The 27,795-nt window shown below is 43.7% G+C and overlaps 1 protein-coding gene across 16 annotated transcripts in view; it reads left to right on the top strand.

Annotated features, from left to right (window-relative positions):
• PPP1R12B (protein phosphatase 1 regulatory subunit 12B) overlaps positions 1–27,795 on the top strand; it is a 183,312-nt gene that overhangs the window by 36,900 nt on the left and 118,617 nt on the right. For all 16 annotated transcript variants that reach the window (XR_016280405.1, XR_016280404.1, XM_089514315.1 and 13 more), the window contains 3 exons: positions 5,471–5,589; positions 16,481–16,640; positions 19,006–19,150. Coding sequence is in view for 14 of the 16 variants with exons in the window: in XM_089514315.1 (XP_089370441.1) it covers positions 5,471–5,589; positions 16,481–16,640; positions 19,006–19,150 (424 nt within the window). In the remaining 2 variants the exon portion in view is untranslated. The remainder of the gene's footprint in view (positions 1–5,470; positions 5,590–16,480; positions 16,641–19,005; positions 19,151–27,795) is intronic.

Here is a 27,795-nt window from a genome sequence, read left to right as displayed (position 1 = left end):
CTGAAGTGAGTTGAACTTGATGACCTTCAGATTGAAGATGACCGGACATGTGCTAGAACTGCTAATTGTGCCCATTGCATGGTAGTGCAATATCTACCTGGTAGCCCTTTGCCAGGGAGTGTTGTGCCTTATTTACCTTGAACCTAGAACCTCAGTGACTCACTGGGTCCAGTTTGCTAGAACTTTGAGTAGATTATTGTTGCAGTAGAATCTGAGGGACAGAAGCATCAGAAGAACTGTCAGACCCAGTTTTGTCAAACTGATTTCAGCTATTGTGGCTGGAGAATGAGGACAGGTTGCTTGCAGCCTTGTGACTGCTCTTTGCTCATTTGGCTCATTCGGACCAAATGAGTGGGGAATGTTGGGTCCATCTAGGTTTGTGGCAAAACACCATTGTATAAAATATCCTGTCATTTTATGTGAGCAAACAGTGGTGTGTCTGCTTCTGAATCATCCCACTTTGGACTCAGAGGTTTTAGAGAACTGCCAACCAGTTGTGAAAAGCCCCTTTATGGGCAAAGTGCTTGAGAGAGTTGTTGAATTTCAGCTGCAGGTTCCCCTAGATTATCCCTTACTGGTTTTGGGATTGACCTGGCCTTTGTTATCCTGGTGTGTTATCTTTATGGAGGGTGAAATAGGAAGAATACTATCTAGCTGGGTGCCTTTGATACTATTGACTTTGGTATCTTCCTGGACCATCTCTGAGGAGATTGGAGGCTTTTATGATGATGACTTTTCTCTTTATTTTATTACATTTTCCGGTGTATAAGACAACCGGGCGTATAAGATGACTCCCAACTTTTAAAAGAAAATTATAGGCTTTAGCCTATACTCACCGTATAAGGCTACCCCTCCTAAGCGCCGGCGCGGGGCTGCCGGCTTCTCAGGCCTCCGGAGGCCTGAGAGGCCTGTGGCCCCAGAGCGCACGCGCTGGCTTCTGAAGGCCCCCCCAAGGCTGCTCACAAGCCGGCGCAGGGCTGCCAGCTTCCCAAGCCTCCAGAGGCCTGAGAGGCCAGCAGCCCCAGAGCGCGTGTGCCGGCTTCCCAAGCCTCCGGAGGCCTGAGAGGCCGGCGGCCCCAGAGTGCGCGCACCAGCTTCTAAGGGGCCTCCGAAGGCCCCTTAGAAGCCGGCATGGGGCTGCCGCCTTCCCAGGCCTCTGGAGGCCTGAGAAGCCGGCGGCCCCAGAGCGCGCGCACCCGGCGTACAAGGCGACCCCCGACTTTTGACCCAATTTTAGAGGGTTAAAAAGTCGTCTTGTACGCTGGAAAATACGGTAGTTGTGATCTTTTATGTTCTAAACTGGTATTTGAAAGTATTGGGCTGGGTAAGGACTGTTGAACTGTAACTGTAAATTACTTACATGGAAGCCCTATCAGTGAGCATTTCTCAGGTCTGTGAGGTTATATTCTCCTTGAAGAAGCAGTTTTGAAATTTAAGGGCTTCTTCATTCATTTTTGTTATTAGAGATGTAGATGTCCATAGTGGCCAAGAGGATTTTCTATTCAAGCTTAAATAAATTAGAGGGAACCCAACATTAGTAACCTCTAGACTAGATTGTTGTGTTGCACCTCATATTAGGGTGCCCTAAGTGATATTTTGGATGTTGTAGTTAGCACAGAATACAGTGGTGTATATGCTTAGTATAATATTTTACTATGCACTTATTGGAGCAATGCTGAAGGAATCACATTAGTGGTCTATTTCTTATCAAACTGAGTTTAAGGTTCTGTTGTGGACTTGTAAGGCCCTGTAAGACTTGTAATTGGACTACCTGAAGGAATGCATTCTATGTAGACCAGCATGAGACCAGCATGGTGTGAACAATGTACTACAAACACTGGAGACCAGGGTTCAAATCCTTTCTCAGTTATGGAAAACCACTGTATGACCTTGGCCAACTTACACTCTCTGCCTCAGAGAAAGGCAAAGGGAAATTCCCTCTGAACAAATCTTGCAAAGAAAACCCCCATGATTTATTCACCTTAGGGTTGCTGTAAGCTGGAAATTACTTGAAGGCACACCATTCAACGAAATTGTTGAAGGTGGCCCTTCAAGTTATGTCATATTTAGCAGAGATACCTGTTGTGGTGATTGAGGCCTTCTTCATGATGGTGCCAGATTGTAGGAGGATCTTCCCATAGAGATACATAGTGCACCTGTGGTATAGGTTCTCTTCCAATTATTGAAAACATACCTATTCATGCAAGCATTCTTGGGCACTAATTTTAGTGAACCTTGGAGTCCTTTTTGCATGTTTTATTGTTGATTTTACTGTGTTGGTTTTGCTTTGTTAAAGTGCTTTGTTATTCTTTATATTGAAAACTAAAACGAAAGTTTCTTTGCAGTGTGCAATTAATGACTAAGACCCTCTGAGTTACTAATCTGAAACAAAGATGAATAAACTTACTATTTTATTTGTAATGTTAAAGGAATGTTGAGTTCTATATTTTGTGGCCTGTCCATTTTTTAATTTTGATGTGTACCCTCTGCACTTGCCTGAAGTTGTTACTCCAGAGTAGTATAGTGAACCTCGTATGGCTCAGTACTACATTTTAGATTTGACACTGAAATGATACTTAACAATGCACAGACAAATCCATAAAACAACTGTCACAGGTAATTGTCACCATAAAGATCTGAGGATCATTATGGTGGGGTAGTTTCCTGATGCAAGAATGTTTTTTCATCAGTGCTTACTTTTTGAAATAATAGTACCAGGTACCTATTACTACTTGAATGTGCCTCTGGAAGAAAGCTTTTAGGAATAAATGGCATGGAAATCATTTAGGAAGAACTCTGTGCTCTTGAATATGGAGCCATGATCTCTTTAATTGGATATATGAAAACTCTCCATAGGCCGCTGGGAACATTCTGTGATAATCTGTCAGTATTTCAATGCAGTACAGTATGCCCTTGGTAACTGTGGACTTGCCATCCACAGATTCAAGCATTCATGGACAGCAAGCCCATGTTGTCCCCAATGGTGGTATGTGTACATGGCCATGCCTCCATTGGGGACAGCCCCTACTGTCCCCAGCGGTGGTGTGTGCATGTGGCCGCATGCACACAGCACAATTGGGGGCATTGGGAGCTGTCTCTAGTGGTGTCATGGCCACGAGCCCCTGCCACCATTGAGGTCCCGTTGTTCCTAATGGTGACACGGCTGTGTGCATGCGCTATCATTGGAGACAGCAGAACCCGAGCATCTGAGAATTTTTATATTCATGGGGGGTGAATATCAACTGGAGGTTTGTTCCACTGAACTCATTATTCAGTTATGGAGCTCCTCCCTCCATAACTGTCATCCTTCGGCCTGGGAGGGAGGGAATAGGCTGGCCCAACTCCATCAGGGCCAGGCTGAAGAAAGAGGCTCCTCCCTCCATAACTGTCATCCTTCGGCCTGGGAGGGAGTGAATAGGCTGGCCCAACTCCATCAGGGCCAGGCTGAAGAAAGAGGCTCCTCCCTCCATAACTGTCATCCTTTGGCCGGGGAGGGAGTGAATAGGCTGGCCCAGCTCCATCAAGGGCTAGCCTGAAGATAGAGGCTCCTCCCTCCATAACTGTCATCCTTCAGCCTGTGAGGAAGTGAATAGGCTGGCCCAGTTCCATCAGGGCTAGCCAGAAGATAGAGGCTCCTCCCTCCATAACTGTCATCCTTAGGCCTGAGAGGCAGTGAATAGGCTGGCCCAGCTCCATCAGGGCTAGCCTGAAGAAGAAGAGCCCTCCCTCCGGTCCATCTGCCTTGGTCCAGGCCTCAGAGGGAGAGAAGAATGCTGGACCTGATCCCCTCCCCCCTCACCATTCCCTTCTCCTTTTGTGTCTTGTCTTTAGACTGTAAGCCTGAGGGCAGGGAACCGTCTATTATCCCCTCTATTGTAAACCACTCGGATTCCCAGTGATTGGGCGGTATATAAATAAATCCTATTATTATTATTAGAGCATACATCTGAATTTGTTTTTGTTGCTGTGTGCCTTCAAATCACTGAGAGCTGACTATATTTGAAAGTTTTTCTTGCTGTGGTGTTCTGATCAGATATTCAGTGTGAACATCCATATAATAGGGAGAAATGAGCAACTAAGCTATACTCTTGACAACAGGATTTTACAAGCCTTTGTTGTTGTTATGTGCCTTCAAGTCGTTTCCAACCTATGGCAACACTAAGGCAACTTTATCATGGGGATTTTGTGGCAAGAGTAGTTCAGAAGAGCTTTGCCTTTGCTGAGGCTGAGAGAATGTGATTTGCCTAAAGTAACCCAGTGGATTTCCATGTCTGAGCAGGGATTTGAACCCTGGTCTCCAGAGACATAGTTGTACTCTCAAACCACTATACCATGCTGTGTCTGATAAAAATTCATAAAACATTTGTCTAAATTTCAAGTCTGTCATAACAATGCTATCTTAAATTCACTTGTTAATCCCAGGCAGCATAGGCCCATTGAATCAATGGAACTTGCATAAATGTTGTATATCAAATCTCCATGACTTGATAGATGTATTCTAGTTAGGACTTACAACTGGTACTAGGCCCAAGTCTTTGTTTTTCTGTCGTGGCCTTGCCTCTCCTCAATGTCCTTTTAAGGGAAAAATATAAGCTTCTAGTCAAAGATTACTTAATTTCTGATTTTTAAGTTCAGGCATGAGGAATGCAAATTTTAGATTTCAGGTAATTTCCTTGGAAATTGACTGGTTGAAATCCCACATGTATTTACCTGGAGGTTTATTCCACTGAACTCATTAGGGCATACATCTGAGTTTGTTTTTGTTGTTGTGTGCCTTCAAGTCATTTCTGACTTACGGCAACCCTCAAGGCCTATCATGCGATTTTGGCAAGATTTATCGAGAGGAGGTTGGCCATTGTGTTCCCCTGAGACTGATAGCAAATGACTTTTCCAAGGTCACCCAATGGGTTTCATGGTCGAGCTAGGAATTAATCCCTAGTCTTCAGGGTTGTAGTCCAACACTTCAACCACTATGCCACACTGACTCTACATCTGAGTAGACAGTATTCATCTGAGTGGACAGGCACAAACAGTATAATGTTCTGTAATAATCTCCATTACAGTTGGCCCTTCATATTTGTGGCTTTGAGTTTTGTAGATTTGATTAATATGTTCTCTCTAGGAATTGCTAGATCCTCCAGCATGACTCTGCTGGAAGTTGATCTATGTTGTTGTTGTGGCCTTCAACACTAAATCAGACTTAATACAGGGTTTTCATGGCAAGACTGGTTCAGTGGAAGTTTGCCTTTGCCTTCCTTTCAGGGTGAAAGTGTATGGCTTGCCCAAGGTCACCCAGCAGGTTTCCATGGTTGAGTGGGAATTTGAACCCTGGTCTTCGGAGTCATAATCCAGTGCTCAAATCACTACACCACTCTGGTTCTCTTGCTATTTAGTATCAGACTTTAATTACAAAGCTAGATATTGCATCTTTGCTCTGAAACTGAGTGTTACTTGGCTCTTCTTCATATAGGTACTTGATAAGTCATGGGGCCAATGTAGCTGCTGTGAACAGTGAAGGTGAAGTCCCATCTGACCTTGCAGAGGAAGCAGCCATGAAAGATCTGCTCTTGGAGCAAGTAAAGAAACAAGGTGAGGCAAATGCATAGATATGTACCTGTTGCTTTTGTTTAGATTTTCTAAGAAAAAACATATACTTTTCTTACAAAAGCAGAGTGGAAGATAATTCTGTCACAAAATATAGATTGAGTTTCCCTTATCCAAAATACTTAGAACCACAAGTGTTTTTGATTTTTTAGTTTTTCAGATGTTGGAATATTTGCATATATATAATGCAATATCTTAGAGATGGAACCCAAATATAAACATGAAATTTATTTATGTTTCATATACGCATTATACACATAGCCTGAAGACAATTTTATACACAATATTTTAAATAAATTTGTGCATGAAACAAAGTTTACACACGTTAAACAATCAGAAAGCAAAGGTGTCACTATCTCAGCCACCCTTGTGGACAATTTTGGAATATTTCGGATTTCAGAATTCCTGATAAGGAATTGTGCTAGGAACAGTGATGCATGCCTTAAAATACAGTTAACTGATGTATAAAGTGTAGAAATTTCTTCTACAAATTTTAATTTTGACTATATACAAAGGAAGTTTAACATTTTGAAAACATGAAAACGACCATCTCTCCTGTTGTATATCTGTTACTCTCTCCTGAGGTATAATCCAAACTGCTTTTGCTTTTTGTTTTGTCTGTGCTAAATGCCAAAATATTATTTGAGACTCTGTCACTTAACTTTATTTCTGTTGGCAGCTGCCAACAGGCTTCATTAATAGAACCACCTTTTAAAAGTACGTTTGTGTGGGGGGAGTGGGATGTAGAATTATTTGTATGGAGACGCTTCATATATGAAAGAAGCCTAAGAAATACTTCTCTTTCAAGTATTTACACAGTTTAAATGTGTCAGACTGTCATCACCCTCTCTTTTTGCTCCCTCTGGTTATTTTTGGCACTGATGTTGTGACTATACCAGCTCAGGGTTTCTATACAGACCTTCTGAATATCTTGTGAAGGGGAGAAGCTAAATTTACTGACACTTGTAGGACTGATGTGTTCCTTTGCTTTTTCTTTACAGCTACATGCCTAATCTTGTACAAGTGGCTTGTCTATGGACACTGTCAGGAGAATTTTCTTCATTTCTTTTTGACAATTTGGTGATCAGTCATTTATAAATTCAGAAATGTGGAAGGTTGCTTGAAAGCCACTCGAGCAGCTGCTATAGAAAGTGCAGCCCTTTCTGAATGTATTACTCTGTTCCCTTGGAAATTAAACCAAATGAGGCCTGTCTACATACTTACTGCAAAGCTTAATTGTTGGTGTTATAGGCATCTGTATACTGGAGGTAATCCATGGATAAATGCAGAATGCTTGTAGCTTTCAACTACAGTGAATAGATTCTGTGATATACATACTGTCTTTACAGTGATTTTGCAAACATGGTTTGTAATTTCAGATGACTTCAGAACATGTTCAAAAATGTAAGTCTGAGATTTGTTTAGCTCTGTTTAAACAACTTTCCATGGAACATTTTCAAAGCTTTCTATAAAATGAACCAGATTAGTGACAGTGCTGTGGTAATTGTGCAGAAGCAATAAAATTGCTAGTTTGTTTCCTTTCCCACTCACGTTACCTTAATCTTAAGGAACTGTCCCACTAATCTAGAATCCTTTTTAAAAATATGGTTATATAAAACATATATTTAAAAAATGGTTTCTGTCTCAAACTGCAGTAATTCAATATATATTCATCCCTTGCTGTCAGCGAGGAAACCCATTCAATACTCTATCATAGGTTCTAGGAGATGACTGCTGGAGTCTGCTCCTTAAGTAAAATGGTAAGGTGTTCAAAGGAGCAGCTCCATTTTGTCAAAGCATCCACTGTAGCACCTTTTAAATATCTTAAAATAACACTTCCATTCCTCTTGAAAAAGAAACCTGATCAGAGAAGATGATCTTAAGGGCTAATTTAGAAACCTTACATAAAAGATCTCATTGGGTAATCCCATGTTCAGAATTTGGTTTTATTTTTCAGTCTTCACTACACAGATGAATGGGAGAGGCTTTCACTGTCACATTGTATATTCTCTGGATGACAGGACTGGCAATCTACTCACTCACTCACTGGTTATTCCCTGCATGCCAGAGTTCAAAGCCTAAGATTATTTTTTGACCATTGACTCCTCTCCCTTCACTGACAGGTTTTTTTTCTGCCTTGGCATCCAGAATGTATTCTCTTCACTCACACACATTCACAGACATGCAAAGGGATCTTGTAGCATGTTTGAGACTAACTGTGTGAAAGATGTTGTAGCATAAGCTTTCATAGACCTGGTCCACTTCCCCAGGTGCACATTCACAGATTTACAGTAGACTACTATGGTGGGAGTAAAAAAAAAAAAAAAGACAACAGAGGAGGGGAATGAGAAAAATCTGAAGAAAGAAGCGACCCATACAGGAATCAGTGACTAAGTCCCTCAGCAGGTCAGCAGATCAGGGGTCGAGACAGTAAGCCAGTCTCATTCAGATGACAGCTGCCCAGTGAGTTTCTGAAATTCCTAGTAACAAAATATTAAAAAGAACTTTTATTTCTACAAGTGAAAGTGACTCTGAGGGGCTTTTGATGTTGACATGGCCTGTTACAGACTGCCAAAATGAAGCTGCTTCGGGTCTCTTTGGAGGTATGCTATTTAAATGATGCATGGGTCCTAAGAGTCCAGAGGTTGCGCCAAAGCCACACTCTATTCCTAAGCACTGGAGCGCAGCTTTGGTGCAGCTTCCGGATTCTTAGGATGCATGCATCATTTAAACAGCATACTTCCAAAGAGACCCGAAGCAGCTTTATTTTGGCAGTCTGTAACAGGCCATTGTCAAATCAAATGAGGCAGAAAGGAGTAATCTCTGGACAAGACAGTAAGTCAGTTTAAAAAGTAAAGAAACATAAATTGAAAGTAAGAAACTGGAATTAGTATGGAGTTTGGAACCAGTTTCTCAAGGGGAGGTGACAGAGAGAACTCACTGAATTGCTTTGGGCTGCCATGTTGGATTTGTAAGTTCCAGCCTGGTGGGGTGGAGCTGAGAGGTGTATGGCCAATAAGCAAATACAGCAGACTAAACAAGCAGTTGTGCAGCCACAGGAGGTAATTGACATCTTGGAGAGAGAGAACAAGCCTCAGCTGTATAGAAAAGAGGAAACACAGTATCCAAGCAGCTAGAATATGCAGCTTTCACTCAGAAAGTTTTAAGAAGCAATGTTAATTAATGCACCGGGGGTGGAGATCTCCAGACTGCTATTTTACAGGATATGATCAAAGATACAGTAAACAAAGAAATCAATTTCTTATTTAAAAATCAAAATGAAGTGTAAACACATGATTTAAGAAGTACTTCAGGCAGCAATGTTATGTGTTAAATGAATGCAAATTTAATGAAATGGTTTAATCAGATAAATTTGATGAATTTATTTCAAGGAAATGAGTTGTTAAAAATGAATTGGCCAGTTAATGAATTATAAAATTTAATAAATGCAAAAGTGGATCATTTCTAAATATTAATGAATTTAATGGAAAATGACAACAAGGAATCAGAGAAAGTAGTTCCAGCACATCATGGGCACCTGAAAGGGAAATTCATGACAAACAGGGAGAGGAATAGTGGTAGGGCAAGAGTAGAGAGTTGTGAGTAACAAACTAGAGAGAAGAAAAGCAGAAGGAAATCTGGATGTTTGGATATAGGGATATTCAGATTCAGAAACAGAGTTGGGAGAAGATATTGGAGAGAAGGAATTAGAACAGATTGCAGCAAGGAGCTCTGATAGTGATGATTTTTCTGGAAATGAGGGAGGAAAAGAAAATGTTTCCAACAGATTATTTGTGGTTAGTTATTTCAAGAGTAAAAATGGTCTTAGAGTTTAGCCTTATATCAAAATGTAGAGACATTGTAAAATAAAGAAGGAAACAAAGAACTCAGGTTGACTTCAGTTTTAAAGAAGCCTTCCTCAAAAGAGAAAGAAATTCCATTATCATATATATTTAAGGAACTGTTGGATTTAGAGTGGGAAGCACCACATTGTTCAAAAAGATTATTAGGTTACAGCCAAAGGATATAGCTATATAAAAAGGGTTGATGAAGCTCTTTAAAAGACACATGAAGCTGCAGAGCTGGCTGTTAGAGTGTCCACTGTAACATCTGTATTTGCCAGGGCTGTGATTCTGTGGGTCATGGATGTATTTGACACCAAGGTTGTTAGTGTATGAGTATAAACTATATATGGTTTATACAAAATCCTACAGAAGGATTCAGAACATTTTACAGTATATAGTGGTTGTTGGACATAACACAGTTGCATAATGCATAATTCCAGCTATTACAGTAGCTCAAAGATCCTTATGATTGCACTACTGGGAAGCAAATCCTACACCTGCTAATCTAGTTTATATGCCATTCAGAGGAGAGTTTCTGATTTGTATTGAAGCTTTGGTAAAACTATTAGCAGTGGCCAAGTATAAGAAACGTGTAATGACCATGGCGCAAAAGAAAAACAACAGCATAAAGACTTTTTTTTCTGAAATACCAATTCTTCTTTCCTTTCTACTTTGCTCTTTTTTCAAGGTATGTGTAGACAAATAAATTTCAGGAATGGGAGATTCCAGTGGAATGGGTCTAGAAATCAGTATATAGTATAAGGATATTGACAAACAAAAGTGGAGGAGATCACTCCATCAGGGATGGTCACCAAAAAATATTGACAGCAAGGAGGTTCTGGTGTGGGAAGGGTTGCTGCTTTTTGGATGGTTATGAGCAGCAAGTACATTAGATGAATGGGCAAACCAAGTAGTCACTCAGGTTTACAACATTTATATTTTCAAGAAAACCAAAAAGCAGCCGTCTTCCATCACCAGTAGCAAGTAATAAATTAAAACAAGATAAAGTCTGCAGGAAAATCAAACACCTTTTGCACATTTGGGCCATAGAAAAGATTCCAGAATGGCAGAAATTCAAAGGTGATTATTTAATGTTGTTTATGGTGCCAAAATCCAATGAATCTCACAGGCCTGTTTTATATCTAAAATAAAAGATACCAGAAGTCAAAATGGAGACACTTCATGGAATCAAGGTCAGTTTACAAGAGAAAGGTTGACTAATTTCAGTAGGTTTGGAAGAAGCATATTTTCACATTCTGATGCATCCAATATGCAGGAGGTATTTGAAGTTCCATTATTGGTAATGAACACTGTCAGTTCAGGACATTCCTGTCTGATCTGGCCTGGGCTCCTAGAGTTTTCACAAAAGTGTTAATTCCATTGATTGCACATCTGAAATAAAAAGGAATTCAACTTTATCCTTAATTGAATGATATTTTACTGAAAGTGGAGAGTAGAGACCAGATGAAACAGAATGTAGAAAAAAATGGACATTTTACAAAAACACATGTTTTTAATAAATTTCAGAAAGAGTCACTTGGAGCCAGTGATGATCCTAATTCATTTAGGAGCAGAGGTAACCACAGTTAGAGGTTGTATTTATCACTCTCAAGCGTGAAAAGCAAAGCTAAAACAAGAAGTCAGGAAGCTATTGTTATTAAACACAGATGATCTATTTTATCTAGTCAGAATTTTAGTTCTCCTAGTTTTGACAATTCAGCTTGTTCTTTGGGCAAGATTTCACACCAGGAATCTGCAACAATTACTGGTTTCACATCAGTTAGCTATAAGTTAGAAAAGACATTACGGAATAAGTCTTCCACAAGAATTGAAACATAAGATGGTAGATTCAGGACAAGCACTTGTACAGAGGAGTGCCATTCACAGAACAAAGTGATTATGATAATGTGCATAATGCTCTCAGCTCACTGCAGGGTTAATTTGTTACAAGGAGAATAGTCAAAGAAAGAGCAGAGTCACCACATAAATTGCTTGGAAGTAGGGTTGCCATAAGTCAAGACCTCCAAACCGGGACAAATGTAGGACAACATTTTCAAATGTAGGACACAGTTTTAATAAATGGAGGACACGCAAAAAAAATGATGATTTTTTAAAAATGTTAATATAAATGCATGTTTCTTAGGCATGATCAAAATGGAGGACATTTTGAAATTTGACAGAAGAGGACATGTCCTGGAAAAGGAGGAGGATGCCTGGTCACCTTGTCTCTGGTCCAAAATACACTGCAGAAATAAAACATAGCTGGACTGAAATGCCCAGAGTTCCTCACCAAAGCTGCATCCAGACTGGGGAAAGAATCCAGTTCGAGAGTGGCTTAACTGACCTGGGTTAGTGCTGAGGAATGCTGGGAATTGTAGTACACTGTGGCCCCAGAGCTATCTCTGACAGGGAGTCCCATAACTCTCCAAACGTAGTTGAACTGCAGTGCCCAGAATGCCTCACCAGGTGCATCCACACTGAGGAAATGGTCCCGTTTGAGACTGCTCAGTGCTGGGGAATCCTGGGAATTGTAGTCTATTGTGGCCTCAGAGCCTCTGACAGAGAAGTCTCAATGTCTCCCAAACACTAGCATTCCCAGGATTCCCTACCATTGAGTTAAAGCAGTCTCAAAGTGGGTTATTACTCCTGCAGTGTGTGAGAGAGATAGAAAGGCTAGGGACTGGATTCATTCATTAACTCACAAAAGGAGGATATCTGTGTCCAAAACACACTGCTTGGACTGCCAGGGCTCAGTGCTATGGAATCCTGGGAATTGTAGTTTCTTGTGGCACCAGAGTGCTCTGACAGAGAAGGCCAAATGCCTCACAGACACCAGAATTCCAGAGCACTGAGCCAGGGCAGTCAATGTTAGAAAAAATACAGAGGGGCAAAATAAATATTGAAAATGGCCACGCACCTCCTCCTCCTCTTCCTCCTCCTCCTCATCATCCTCGCCTCGGTGCCAAAGGAAATGGCCCTCTCCCCCCTGCTGCCTTGCTGGGACCAAATAGAGGAGGAGCTCCTCTTCCTGAGTCTGGCAACAATTGTTGCCAACAAGCCTCGAAGATAATTCCCCAAACGTTTGGCCAAAACTCACCAAATCCCCCCCATCTCACCAAATATTCAGTCAAAATCCCTGAAAAGTCCCTGTAATGTTAAGATGGCAATAAAACGTAGCCCTAATTGAATAAAAATAATTGGAACTTATTTCAACTCTCAAAATTACCATTAAAACCAACCACCAAAATCACACCAAAGGCTCTGAAAAGTACCCATTTTGGTGTGAAAGTCACCAGATTGGCAACAGGCCAGGAGTCAAGGAGGAAACCGTGCAGGGACACCCCCTAGTGGTGAAAAACTGGGAATGTCCCGCTGCCAGGAGGGTTATGGCAAACCTACTTGGAAGTGAAAGCAGTGACATTTGCACTGCTGGGGTTCCCAAGGATAATACAGAGATAGGATCTACTGATTCACACAGACAGCATGACTGTAAATTCATATATCAAAAACCAAGGGAGTTGTGATCAATACTGTTAATCAAAGAGTTCAACAAATTTTCCAATGGGCAGAGAAATCAGCAAAGTCACTAACAGTGGTGTATTTGAAAGCTTCGTTGAACATATAGGCAGACTGTTTAAGCAGGCACAAAATCTATCTGAGAGCAGTGGGGTAGCTGGGGTTGGTGTCACCCGGTGCGGCAACTCATGGTTTCACCCCCTCCCCTATTGACTTCCTCCCATATTACCCCATACAGAATCCTTAGTAATACCTTTTTGCACTAATGTTACTTGTAAATCACAATTAAAATTATACATTCAAATTACAATATCATAAACACAACCTAAATGTATTAGCATATACATAGTGAAGAGTTGGTTAAAATATGATGTTTTTAAAGAAAACTTTTAAATAATATTTTTTAAAAAATTAAAAATAAAATTAAAATTTTGAAATTTGAAATTTTAGTTTAAAAAAATTCTAGGACCTCTCCTATCACCTCCCACTGAGCTTCACCCACTCCCACCATCTCTTAAAGCATTTTAAAGGGGAGCAGATGAATGCCACAGGCTGTTTCTGCCAAAAGGTAGGTCTTTGAGGAGCAGTGGTGTCACCCCCCCCCTTTAGGGTGTCACCCGGTGTGGTCCACACCCCACTAACGACACCACTATCAGAGGATGGGCGTTGAATCAGGATGTGTTTTTCCAGATGCATAAAGTACTCCAGTGCAATTTGCAGCTTGCCACAACTGCATTACACTTCAAATAAACAAACCAAACTGGATGATTGCTTAGACACCTTGTCTCATTCTGTTTTGGCTTTGTTCCCACATACTTTCTTGGAAGAGCTGTTCATAAGACATTTTTTTCTAGAGCTGGAGAAAGCTAAGGTTTGTAACCTAGTCATGCATACTCTTTGAAAGGTACAGAGGGATTGCTAACTACTTTTTGTTATGGATGTCCTGTAATTCATAAACTCCTGTTTTGTTTTTTTTAAAAAGTAGCATACACATTACTTTACATTTTATATTTTTTTACTTCAAACATTCTTCTTTATTATATTTGGGCTTATTGTCTAAAGGCATGCGCTAAGTGTAAGAAAGCCTGGGTTTATGTGCCGTATTTTCCAGTGTATAAGACAACTGGGCGTATAAGATGACCTCCCAACCTTTCCAGTTAAAATATAGAGTTTGGGATATACTCACCGTATAAGACTACCCCTCTTCCAACACACACCAAATAAAAATTAAAAAAACCTCAGATTTGATTTCAATATGGTAATTTTACTTCAAATGTGTATGACATGCAGGTATGTAGCAGGAAAACATGTTGGCCTGTTACAGACAGCCAAAATAAAGCTGCTTCGAGTCACTTTGGAGGTATGGTGTTTCAATGATGCATGCGTCCTAAGAGTCCAGAAGCCACACCAAAGCCACGCTCCAGTCTGGAGCGTGGCCTTGGTGCAACTTCTGGACTCTTAGGACGCATACATCATTGAAACACCATACCTTCACTGTGACTCGAAGCAGTTTTATTTTGGCTGTCTGTAACAGGCCGTTGTATACAAAGCCTGCTTAGATTGGTCAGCTCTCCTTGCCTGCCCAGCCCTCCCTGTCTCCAAGACTATCAGACCAGTAGCACAAACACAGCTCTTTTTTCCATACCCCGGGTGTCCCAGATGCTTGCAGCTTGCTCCTCCCTTCACTTACACCTTCCCCATGACGTGCCCCCTCACCTCATCAATGGGATTGCGTTAAGTCACTTCTTTCCACAAATCCTGGTGAGTGGATTTTCTTCTACTGTACTTGTACAGTGCCGCTCTTGCTGCTTTCATACGGTCGCTGCATATGGTGGGGATGCGGCCACAGCCGTTTTTGAGTTCCCCCCACCATATGCAGTGACCACAGATTCTCCAGTTCGGCTCGGAAGTTTCAGCACCCGCCCTATAATACAACACCCAGCATATAAAACGACCCCCGACTTTTGAGAAGATTTTCCTGGGTTAAAAAGTAGTCTTATATGCCAGAAAATACAGTACTCTCTCTTTAAGAACAAAACTTGTTCAGGGAGAATCAGCTGTTTCTGCTGTAGGCAGTTCTGCATCTTCAACCTTTTAGTATCTTTGTGAATGTCAGAAATATACATAAAGATAACATATACTCGGATGGATAACATAGACTTGGATAGATAACATATACTTGGACTTGCAATTATCTTGGCACAGATTCCCTCACTAAAGGCTCCTGAATAAACTTAGGAGGCAGGGAAACTGATTTTTTGGTTAGTAATAGGCTGCACAAAGAAATTTGTTGATTGGAGGCGTCTTGCCTTCATGCTTTGATTGAAAGCTTTCTGGAAACATCTCAGCTAGAAATATCTCACTTGCCACTGTGGATGTAGATAGACTGTAGTTTGACTGGCAAGGTTGTTATGGTCTTGTGCATGTTAAAAAACAATGCTAATTTTCTGGTTAAGGAAACCTTTGAGTTCTGGTGTACTGGGAGTTCTACCAGATATATTTCACTTGAAGTTACTGCCATTGATTTAATTTATTACAGATATTCCTTGTGAATGTGTGCTATCAGCATTGAAGAGTAATGCTGTTCTTCCCCTGCTCTCATCTTTAATTTTTGTAATCAAAGTAATCAGCCAGATAAAGTTGCAGTCCTGTGTTGTGTACCTTCAGGTTGTTGTTTTGTGCCTTCAAGTTTCTTTTGACTTATGGTGACCATAAGAGGAACCTATCAAGGGGTTTTCTTCACAAGATTTGTTCAGAGGGGGGTCACGTTTGTCTTCCTCTGAGGCTGAGGATATGGCTCGCCCAATGCCACTCAGTGGGTTTCCATGTCTGGGTAGAGATTCTGACCCTGATCTCCAGAGTCATAGTCCAGTTCTCAGAATACTACATCACTTTGGCTCTATGCATGTGTACATGGGAGTGATTCAGCTGGACAACTGTTTTGGTGTGAACAGGGGCAGACTGCTTATGTAGCCTTATCTGTCAAGAATATAACTACGTTGACAATACTGTATATAGTTTAACATATATCACTATTTAGTGTAATTGAATGACATTATAAATTCATAATAATAATAATAATAATAATTTGTTTTATTTATATACCGCTATTCCAAAGATCATAGCGGTGAACAGCAAGTAAGCTAATTAGCAAGTAAGCTAATTTGCCCCCAACAGTCTGGGTACTCATTTTAGCGACCTCGGAAGGATGCAAGCCTGAGTCGAGCTTGGGCCCTTTTGCTGGTCTTGAACTCGCAACCTTGTGGTTTTGAGTGAATGGCTGAAGTACAGGCATTTAACCACTGCGCCACCAGGGCTCCATTTGTCTCTGGGGGAAAGACTGTATTTTCAAAACACAAGATTTGTTTGGTTTTTTAAAGGTCATCTGGATGCTAATCACTGAGGCTTTTTTGTTGTTGTTGTTCACATGGAATGATCTTCATTTTTGTTTTCTGTATCTTTTTTGTCCTGTCCTGCCTTGAAGTTGTTGGGTTTTTTCTTTTCTTTTTCTCCAGGGGTGGATCTTGATCAGACCAGAAAAGCAGAAGAGCAACAAATGCTGCAAGATGCACGGCAATGGCTAAACAGAGGGAAAATTGAAGATAGAAGACAGCCCCGAACTGGTGCTACTGCTCTCCATGTTGCTGCAGCTAAGGGCTACTATGAGGTCATGAGGTATTGATTCCTTTTTGTTGTTTTCTTGAGCCTCTCCCTTTTCTTATAATTGGTGCTGTACTAATTGAGTTCCTACAGAATTTTGGTTGGGACTTTCAAGAAGTGCTGTTCAGGCTTTGTAATGACACTTTATTTCTCTCTTTTAATGCCATCAGGTAAGGCTATAGTGCCCTTTGAGCAAGGTAGCCTTGATGACCGCCCCCCCCTCCTTTCTGGAAGAAGCAGTCTACGCATATTGAAAGCTCACATTATGCTTTAATTTCTCTAAGGAAAGTAGAGCTAAAGAGTGTGTGTGTTTGGGCAGAAGGCGCTGCTCTAGCCTGCCAACTAAATTCCAGCAAAGCTCACTGAGCTTAAGAAGGATCCCAAATTTGAAAGTTCCTTTTTGCTGCTGCTTCTTCCCCTTTGCAGGTCCTCTAATTACTTGTTCCAGGCATTCAGTCTGTCCCAAAATGGTGCCATTCTGAGCCACAGAAGTGATGCCCTGATCCCAAACCTTGCAATAATTTCCCAACCACCACCACTACTAGCAAAAGACATGGCTAAGAGAGTGAGTTCATGTGAGCAGGCAAAGAGTGGGAGATATCACTACACAAAGTGATCAGCAAGGCTCTGCAGATGTTTTAAGTCACACTGAAAAAACTTCCATGCAACCCTCATGGTCCTATATACTGCTAGTTCCCCTTGTTTGTCTTGTGACCAGTACTTTCACCAAAGGCCCCTGCTGCCCCCAATTTCCCTCACTGCCATCCCCCATATCTTTCCACTGCTCCCAGGCAGTGGAGTACCACCCACTTTGGGAATCACTGCTGTAAGTTTTATTGTTGTTAATTGTATTTTAGGTTTGAATGGTATCTTGAGGCCTTTATGGTTCCAGCAGGCTTCCAGTGAAAATGAAATTGAAAGATCCCAGTATCTTTTGAATCTAGAGTATTGTGTATCATAGTTAGAGATTTTTTTTATTAAGAGATTATATGCTAATATATGAAGTTATGATGTTAAAGCAAATCTCATTGTAGTTTCATATCTGTGCACTGCCCTTTTGCCAGTATACTCAAGACAACATACAGTACTTTTTTCTTTCCCATTTTATACCCATAATGATCCTGTGAGTTAAGTTCGACTAAAAGTAGAGACTGGCCCAGGGATACCCAGTAAGTTTCATGACTGAGTGGGTACTTTGCCATGGAATTCCCAGGTCCCAATTCAGCAATTTAACCACTATACTACAGTGGATTTCCATTGAAAAAAATAGGTTGGATCCAGAAGAACTTGGTTAAACTTCGGTTCCATTAAAATTATCAGGACATCCACAACTTCACTTGGTTCCCATTGATAGCAATATGATTTATATTCAGTTTACAGTTGATTTTTACTGCAGTCCTGTTTACTGAATTCATACTCAGAGGGACTTTCCAATGTGTAAATCTGTATAGCATTGGAACTTCAGTCTTAAGCTGAAAGCAAGAAGCAACGTTATTCATGAAAAACAACAAAACTGCTTTCTAATTTTAGCTAATTTTTGAGCAATTTTTGTCTTTTATTTTCCTATTTTGAAATGTATCCCAAGCATTTACTGAGGTTTAATTTTTTCTCCAAAATGAGGATGGGGAGGTAAATGAACAGTGTACTTTCTCCATAAGTGCAGTAACATGTAAGTGGAGATGCTGTAGGACTGATAGTCCCTGGTTGGATCACAGTAGGGAAGCAGCCTTAATTGCCATTTAGAGCATAACTCAGTGTTTGCTCATGTAGTCCTCTTGTCCTGTCTCTAAAAGTGTTATAGAAGGATTAGGACACCTCCCTCTAATTCAAATGTATAGAACATGTTGAAGAAAAAAGAAGTGCCATCCTAGTACAATGAAGAGAGGTGGGTGAAGTGAGGAGGAATTAAAAAAATTAAACAGCATCAGTTAATATTGCAGTTTTTATGTCCAGTGAGAGGAACTTTGGAGCAAAACAAGTAAAGTTCTCAGGTTTAGTTCCCAACATTTCTAGGCAGAGGAATCTAGAGCATAAGGCTAAATCTTACATTCTGTAGTGTTGGTTTAATCAGTTATTTGCTGAGAGGTTAATGCCACAGCTTCTGCTTTTTCTTCATAGATGTCCTTCTGTGTAATGGTTTGTTAGACTATAATCTGTGCTTTCTGACTCAGATATCTCCAGTGCTTTGCTTTTCAAGGATCCAGTCACTATTCCCACTTGTATGATGTAGATTTTTTCAAACTTTTGTCTTAAATCTGACACCGTTTCACTTCCATGAGCTGGGTATGTTTTTTTTTTCTTTCACAAAGTGGCTGCTTATGGTGGCTGTTAGCTTACAACATTGAATTGCTGCCATTTTTCGCTCACTTGTTTTCCTCAGGCTCTTGATCCAAGCTGGGTTTGATGTGAATGTCCAGGATAATGATGGCTGGACACCACTCCATGCTGCTGCACATTGGGGAGTAAAGGAAGCTTGCTCTATCCTGGCTGAAGCACTCTGTGACATGGACGTCAGGAACAAGCTGGTTAGTGGGCCTTAGATTAACAACATGGTATCAGAAACACACACACAAACAAGGAACTCTCCCAATTCTTTGATGGACAGCTTCCATTTAGAAATTCTGACTATGTTTCTTGTCAAGCCAAAGTGCTATATAATTGCATATATCTGATTCTTGCCAACAGCTCAGCTTTATTCAGTAGCCAGGAAGGCTTCATTATGCTTTTTTTTTTTTTACTTACTGTAACAGCAGAGCAGTTGAAATGTTTTTGAAACAAGTGTTGTTGAAAATGGGAGTTTGCATTATTAAGTCTACTTCTGTTTTCACTATAAAAGATCACTTAAGGCCAAAAATGTAAGCGAGAACACTGTTTACCCCTACACTTTCTAACAAAAAAGTTTCTTGGTCTACTAACAACTTGAAGGTATGAAAGTGGTCTAGTCACAGATGAAAATTATAATAGTGTATACTTTGAGCTGGTCTTAGTAAATCATAGTCCCTGTTATTTCTTTTATATTTTCTTATTACAGTGGGCCCTTGGAATCCACTGTGGTTTTGTTTCAGGACTCCCCTGTGGATACCAAAATCTGTAGATGCTCAAGTCCCATTAAATACAGTGGCTTAGTACTGTAAAATGGTGTCTCTTATATAAAATGGAAAAATCAAGGTTTGCTTTTTGAAATTTATATATTTTTAAAATATTTTCAAGCTGTGGATGGTTGAATGTGGATAAAACATCCATGGATATGGAGGGCCAACTGTGTGTATAAGGAGCGCCTTTTTCTTTTTAAAAAGGTATTTTATAAGGAGCACTTAGTCATCTGAGTTTTGGGTAAAACAGTGAGGTTTAGATTGCAGCATGTTGCACTGAACTTGCTCTTTAATTTGCAGATGTTATTTTGACTTGTGGCCTGTTAATTAAAAATTAATTAATTGAAGTGCTGGTCTCTAGGTTTATTTTCCAGTTATGAGAGGTTTTGCTTGGGAAATAGATAGTCCACAACTACAAATAGACTAATTTTGGCTGGTCATGTATGCTTAGGGAAACTGGACACTTCATTGGCTTAATTATGTCCTCTTACAGTAAAGCAAAGAGTAGTACAGCCTTCTTCTCAGAGGTTCACTACCCAATTTATATCTTTCCATTTTTAGGAGCACTTCTGGATGAGAATTCCAGGTTCTGTGGAAGACAGAGCATTTTTTCTAGCATATGCTTGAGATAATTTTTTTTTGGATATGTACCACACTGACATCTGACTTGGGGGGTCACATGGAGGCTTTGTATTGACTTGACTGACTATGGCCCCATACAGACAGGCCAAAATAAAGCTGCTTCAAGGTATGCTGTTTAAATGATGCATGCACCCTAAGAGTCTGGAAGCCACGCCAAAGCCACAATCCAGTCCTAAGGATGGGAGCACAGCTTTGGCGCAGCTTCTGGGCTCTTAAGATGTGTGTGTCATTTAAACAGCATACCTGCAAAGTGGCCCAAAGCAGCTTTATTTTGGCAGTCTGTATGGGGCCTATGTCTTCATGTAATAATTGGTAGACATAATTTTCTTCTTCGTGGTCTCTGCGAATCATACAAATGGGTTGTACTGCGCCTGCGCAGTGCTGTTCAGAAACTTCTAGAATCACTGGGCAAAGTAAACTTTGCAACATATAGAAACTTTTTGCCGGTAGCTCCGCCCATCCCTTTTAAAGCCCCTGGTTTTCCGCTCTTTCCCCAGTTCCTTTTTTCTGCCGCGTTAGCTGCTTTGGGAATTTCACTTTGTGCTCATTTTGCATTATATCACTGGTTTTTGAAATTGGACTGTTTTTTGTCCCCTCACCCCACCCCCCCGTCTATGGTTGACCATTTGGCTGTTTGCCTTTGCTTTGGTTTTTCTGTGCCCTTCAAAAGGACGTCTGTGGGAGAAAGATGCCCGTCCATTGATGACCCCGCAGGCTTGGAAAACCATGAGTCCCCCCTGACAGCGGCCATCTACCAGGGGAATCCTTAAGCCCATTCCACTTCGGACACAGTGGCCTCTGACTCTGCTTCAACAGCGACGGGTTTTCTGGCGACCGGCCCCCCTGACTCTGCGTCAACAGCGACTGCATTTGTGGCCCGGAGCCCCACGACCGCAGAGCCCCACGACCGGGCCCCTGACTCTGCGTCAACAGCGACGGGATTTGTGGCCCAGAGCCCCTCGACTGGGTCCCTGACCCTGCATCAACAGTGACGGGATTTGTGACCCAGAGCACGACCGTGCCAGGTGCCACCACCTGGCCAAGTACCACCGTGGCCCTTGGCTCTGTGACCGATCCAGCGCTGACGACAATGTGGCCCGCGGCTGCCATGAGCCCAGTGCTACCGACAATGTGGCCTGTGGCTATGATGAGCCCAGTGCCACCAACAAACCCTGTAAGTGTCCCCCAAGAACTACAGGGACCAAGGGTCAGAGCTCGAAGCCGACGTCCTCCAAGAGGGACAAGACTAAACATGAGGACTCGAGCTGCCACAGACTTGGCACCAGTGGCGGCTGGTTTTGTGGCCCAGAGCACCTCGACTGGGCTAAGTGCCACCACCGGGCCAAGTGCCACCGTGGCCCGCGACTGAGCCCAGTGCTACCGGCAGCTACCGGGACCGAGGGTCCGAGCTTGAAGCTGACGTCCTTCGAGAAGGACAAGGCAAATCATATGGACTCAAGCTGCTCCGGATGCGGCACCAGCAGCAGCTGGTCCGATGGCCCAGACCCCCACCACCGGGCCAAGTGCCACCATGGCCCGTGGCCCCGCGACCAAGCCCAGTTCCACCGACAAACCCTGTATGCGTCCCCTGAAAACTAAGTGGGACCGAGGGTCTGAGCTCGACGCCGTCGTCCCCCAAGAGGACAAGGCTAAGCATAAGGACTCGAACTCGAAGAGGGTCTCGGTACAGGAGGCAAGCTCCCGAGAGCAAGGCCCCCAAGAGGAGACACTGACCCGCCGAGCCTTCGGTTTCGACGAGGTTTCTGAACACGACCAAAATAGAGCCCATTCCAAGTCCTCTGTCAGCTCCCATAAGGAGAATTGTCGGGACGCTTCAGACTCTCTTCTGCCTCCCAAAGAGCAGGCCTCTCCTTTGGCCCCTGCCACAGTCGAGTTGGCGCCATCCGCCCTGGGTTCCCCTAAGACGGCTTCGGTACCGGCCTCGGTTCCAGCCTCTTCGGTGCCAGCTACACTGCAGTTCATGCACTAGGACGACAATGTCGATTCTACCACTCGGCCTCCTCATCGTCTCTTCCCGACGCCTCTTTCAGATTATCTTCCACTCAGCCCAGGTGCATCACCGGGAGAATTTGGACCCGTTCTATGACAGCGAGACGGACAGGTACTTCGTTGCTGTCATCAAGGACGTTGCCTTTAATCAGATGTCATCAAGTCGGGGGTTCCTCCAATGCCTGCCACCGCCTCCAAACCTCCAAGCCAGCAGGCAGGGTGCCTGTTTGGATTTCCAAGCCATTTCCTCCTGTCCTGACTGCAAATGGAAGCCAGTTAGCTCCTTCTGTAGAGCATGAGACTCTTTATCTCAGGGTCGTGGATCCGAGTCCCACGTAGGGCTGATACGTTAACCTCGCTGCCCTCCGGTTCAGGCAACCGCCGTTACCGACTCCGATTCCGAGTCAGATGACTTGTATGGCTCCCATGGCATCTATGCTTCAGATGAGGCTTCTGCTCCTCAGTCTCCTCGGGAGCTCCATCTCTCCAAGTGCGTCATCTTGATGGCCAATGCCTTGGACTCGCAGCTGTCCGATGTGGAGGAAGAGGTCAAGGACCCTGTTGAGAAGAGGACTCTCCCTCTATTCCCTTCCTACTGTCTCTGGATAACAGTACAATGCGCCCGTGGGGCGCTCCTGCTTCCTTGACTGGGTCCTCTAAGAGCTGAGATCAGGGATGAGGCCCGCTCCACCGGGGGATGCCCCATCACTTCAGCCCACAATGCCTGGCTTCAGTGGCCCTTTGGAGGCATGCCTGACTCCGCGCATCGGACCCAAATCCGAACACTTAGGCAGCCATTGAGGATATGGCGCTACATTTACCGAATAAAGGCGGCGTGAAGGAATCCCAGTATGTCCTCTTCCTTCCAAACCCTGTCCAAGAAGCGCCTACGGCACTGTCAGAACCAAGGGCAGAGATCTTTCCAACAAGACCACCCTTACAGCGGCAAGACACCCAGAGGCAGTGCTGCTTTTCACAGTCTTCCTCTTCTTCTGGCCGTCGCCAGTCCCCTGCTCGGTACCGGAAAGATCACCGACAGGATACCCACCAGGGCAAGAAGAGATCCTGTAGGCTTCTTGTGTGCTTCATCCTTCCTCCCTCCACCCTCCTGGATAGACTTAGGCCCTTCTATAACACCTGGGCCTCTGTCACCTCCGACTCGTGGGGTCTACACATAGTCTGCTGGGGTTGCTCTCGAATTCCAAGAGCTCTCACCAACGGAAGCTGTCGTTTACACCACCCCCTCAGACACCTTCTCGACAAAGTACGCGTTCTGTTATCTCACAGCACTATCTCGCCTATTGATTCTGATGAGGCCCCTGTATGTTCTTCCCCAGATGCTTTGCGGTACCAGATTTAAAGGTGGAATTCCCTCAATGCCTTCTTGCTGTACCATCAGTTCCGTATGGTAACCCTTGTTTCCATCCTCCCCTTGCCACATCAGGGACTCGGGTCCTCTACCATCGACTTTAAGGTCGCTTATTTTTTCATGTGGAGATCCAAGAGAGTCACCGGAGATCCCTTGCCCTTGCCATCAGTTCCGACATGTACCACTACAATGTCCTTTTCTTTGGCCTCTCCACAGCTCCAAGGGTTTTTCACAAATCAGACTCATAGGCACCATCCTTGCTTCCAAAGATTGCGGCGCCTATCTCCCTCCGGACCATTTCCTGTCTCTGTGCCTACGTCAGGTCCTGCCTAGCACACAGATGGGTGAGGGCGACAGTTGTTCAAGTGTCCCTGGGACATATGGTTTCCACAACGTTTGTCATACCGTGGGCGAGGCTTCGGTTCCTACCGCCCCAGTCATGGTTCCTGTCAGTGTTGGTCACCATGGAGGACCAGCCTTCCATGTGGCTCACCATTCCAATGCCAGTCTCCCGCTCCCTTCAGGGGGACTCGACTCCCGCAACGTCTATGTTGACATGCCTTTTTTGCCGCCTCAGCCCCAACTAACCCTATCATGGGCGTTTCCCTGGAGGGTTGGGGTGCCCACATGCCTGGGGTAGTAGTCAAGGACAAGTGGTCCCCAGGCGAACGGTCTCCCTACATCAACACTCTTGAGATGTTTCTTATCGATGAGGCCTTGTGAGCGTTCAAATCCAGCCTCTGCAACGAGGTAGCCCAACTGTTGACAGTCAGTACTACTGTGTACTACCTGAACAAACAAGGTGGCACCAGATCCCGAACCTTACTGGACTCTCAGGATCTGGGACTAGTACATTCCAAGACACATTCTCCCCCAAGCGATCCACCTGCCAGGGGAGGAGAATGAGTTGGCAGACCAGCTCACCATGTCTCCTACTGTCTGCCACGAGCGGAGGCTCCATTCCGAGATGGTCAGCAATCTCTTCATTCAGTGGGGAGCTCTCTGAATCGACCTCCTAGCGACTGCTCGCAACAGCCACTGTCCCCAGTTCTGCTCCTGGGCGCGCAGCGAGAACTCCCTCGGAGACGGGTTCGGCTTCGCCAGGTCAGGAGAGATGTTCCATGCCTTCCCTCCATTCCCATTGATCACCAGGGTGGTGTCCGAGAGGACAGCGGTCCGCCCGAATGCCATCCTGATCATTCCTGTGGTGGCCGAGACACCTGTGGTTACCATTCCTGCTCCACCTCTCCAGGAGAGACCTACTCTGCCTCGGGTCCCGTCCCGACCCCCTAATTATCCGGAGCGGCCGGGTTTGACACCCGGACCTCGGGACCTTGCCGTTGGTAGCTTGAGGCTCCTTCCCTAGCTACCCTCCTCGGTATGGACGGTGATTTGGCTGCCCGGTAACCGGCTACCCAGAAGTCCTACTCTTCCAAACGGAAGAATTTTCTATCTTTCCCCTTAGAGAGAGAAGTCCTGCGTTTCCAAACGGAAGGATTCTCTCATTGTTCTTCTTGGAGAGAGGACTCTCTCCAGTCCTGGTGACAACTCCATTGTTGCTGGAGTTCTTGATGGCATTTTGGATGCGGACATGTGCCTCATTTCCATTAAGTGCTACCTTTTTGCCATTTGTTCTCTTTTCAGTTTGATGGTAAATCTTCTTTCAGGGACCCTCTTAAGAGTTTCCTGAAAGGTTGTGACACGGTTCCTTCCGGTCTCGGTACACCGCCCCCGGCTTGGAGCCTAGACACTGTGTTGTCTGGCTTGCAATCCAAGCCCTTCGGACCCGTGGCTGCAACAGACTTGAGACTCTTGACTTGGAAGACTACTTCCTTGTGGCCATCACTTTTGCCTGCCGTGCGGGCAACTCTGTGCCTTACGGAGGGACCATCCCTTCCTTAGGTTCCATAAGGATAAGGTTGTCCTCCATGCCAACATGACTTTTCTGCCGAAGGTAGTGTCTGTCCTTCACATGTGCCAAGACACTGTCCTACCTATCCTGGCCTCGAATCTGACCTCTGAGGTCGAACGCAGTTTGCACACCTTGGACGTTTGGAGGGCTTTAGCCTTCACTTGGACGGAACTGCGGTTTTGAGTCGTTCTGAGAGACTTTTCCAATGCTACTCGGAACCAAAAAAAGGGCTACCTGTGACTGTACAGAGGTTTCTGAGTGGGTGGCTGGTACCATCCATCTCTGCTATGAACTGTTGGGCAGACCTCTTCTGGCCGGGGTTCGGTCCCATGCCACTAAGGCGGTGGCGGCATTGGCTGCACGCTTGAGTGGGGTCCCCTTGGAAGATGTTTGTAGAGCTGCTGTTTGGTCCCAGCCCTTGACTTTCTTCAAGTGCCATAGGCTGACACCAGAGCCTAACGGGATGCAGCCTTTGGAAGGGCAGTGTTTGTTTCAGGTAACACTGATTGCACTGCTCTCCATGTGTTCCTCTGAAATATGTTCATTTCATTTGGTTCACATGTTCTGAGAAATATGTTTTGGCCGAAATTGGCTTGTTACGACATTTCTATGGTTCACATTACTGATGTTTTTACATAGGTCTTGTTTGACCTGATGTGTTCATATGTGCCTTCGTTTGCACAGGTTAAGTGTTATTTGAGGTACCAAATATGACTGACTCAGCTCTTGGGTTCAATATATTTATTGTGAAAAATAACACACTGTTTGAACCTTGCTTGGGTTTCACAACACTCCTTCCGCTGCTGCCCTAAGCTTGTCAATCTCAACCCATTTGTATGATTCGCAGAGACCACGAAGAAGAAGGACAGGTTGCATACCTGTAACAGTGTTTCTTCGAGTGGTCATCTGCGAATATATACAAATCCTGCCCATCCTCCCCTTAGTGTCCTGCTCTTCAGTGGCTCATTCTCATGTCGCTTACGCGGCGTCAGTTGCGGAACTGGGGAAAGAGTGGGAAGCCAGGGGCTTTATAAGGGATGGGCGGAGCTACCGCCAAAAAGTTTCTATATGTTGCAAAGTTTACTTTGCCCAGTGATTCTAGAAGTTTCCGAACAGCATTGTGCAGGCGCAGTACAACCCATTTGCATGTTTTTGCAGATGACCACTCGAAGAAATACTGTTACAGGTATGCAACCTGTCCATATCCCTGTGATTCTTTTGGATCTTTCTGTAATATTTGATAGAAATTCTGTGTTCATGAAAATTCTGACCATAGATGGAAGACTAGAAGTTCACAAAGAAATTCCTTTCCCCAGTCCCTTTTTTCTCTTGAACACACATTTCTCCTGCCTAGTCCCCAGTGACCTTAACTGCCATTAAAGTTTTTTCTGCATCATTTCCACTCATGATCACAAGATAACAAGGGTTTTAAAGTTGGTTTTTCAAGCTCTAATTAAGAGGGATCAGGTTTTCAGTGTATTGTACAGATGTAGTCTTTGAAAACTATGCATGTGCTTGGATGCAGTGATATGTTGGATGAACACCAGTAAACCTGAGAGTGAATCCTGACAAGATTGAGTGGTTGTTGAATAGGCGCTTCATACAGCCAGGACTTGGATACAAAGTTCTCGATGGGATAGCATTCTTTCTGAAGGAACAGATGCATAATTAGGTAGTACACCTTGATTCTAACATAACTATGGCCCGTTCCGCACGGGCACCCTAGTACGTGCTCGGCACATACTAGGGTTAGAAAGGGGTGTCCTTTCTGGATGCCCATAACCCTAGTATGCGCTGAGCACATACAAAATGCCGACACCCATTCTACATGGGCGCCGCCATCTTGATGTAGCGGATGCTTAGCGTCCGCACGTCTCGGAGCGCTAATGACACGGCAAGTGTGCCATTGGCGCCTTGTGGCGTCATTAGCGTGCCGCAAAAAGAAGCTGCTTTTTGTGGCTGCTTTTTGCTGCTCGGAGGAGTTGCGCAGTTTGGCCGCTGAGGCTCTTCCGCACAGCAAATGAGGGCGCTTTGCAGACCGCCCATGATGGCACAGATGGACTTATTGGCAAGGAGTGATTGTGCCCACCTGTGGCTGTTCCTAGATTGAGATAGCATAGCATGGTAATCCATGGTTCAATAATT

This window comes from Sceloporus occidentalis, unplaced genomic scaffold (assembly GCF_023333645.1).
Source record: "Sceloporus occidentalis isolate IW3139 unplaced genomic scaffold, rSceOcc1.0.p SCAF_3, whole genome shotgun sequence".
NCBI classification, from domain to species: domain Eukaryota; kingdom Metazoa; phylum Chordata; class Lepidosauria; order Squamata; family Phrynosomatidae; genus Sceloporus; species Sceloporus occidentalis.
This window is presented reverse-complemented; position numbering and strand designations above follow the sequence as displayed.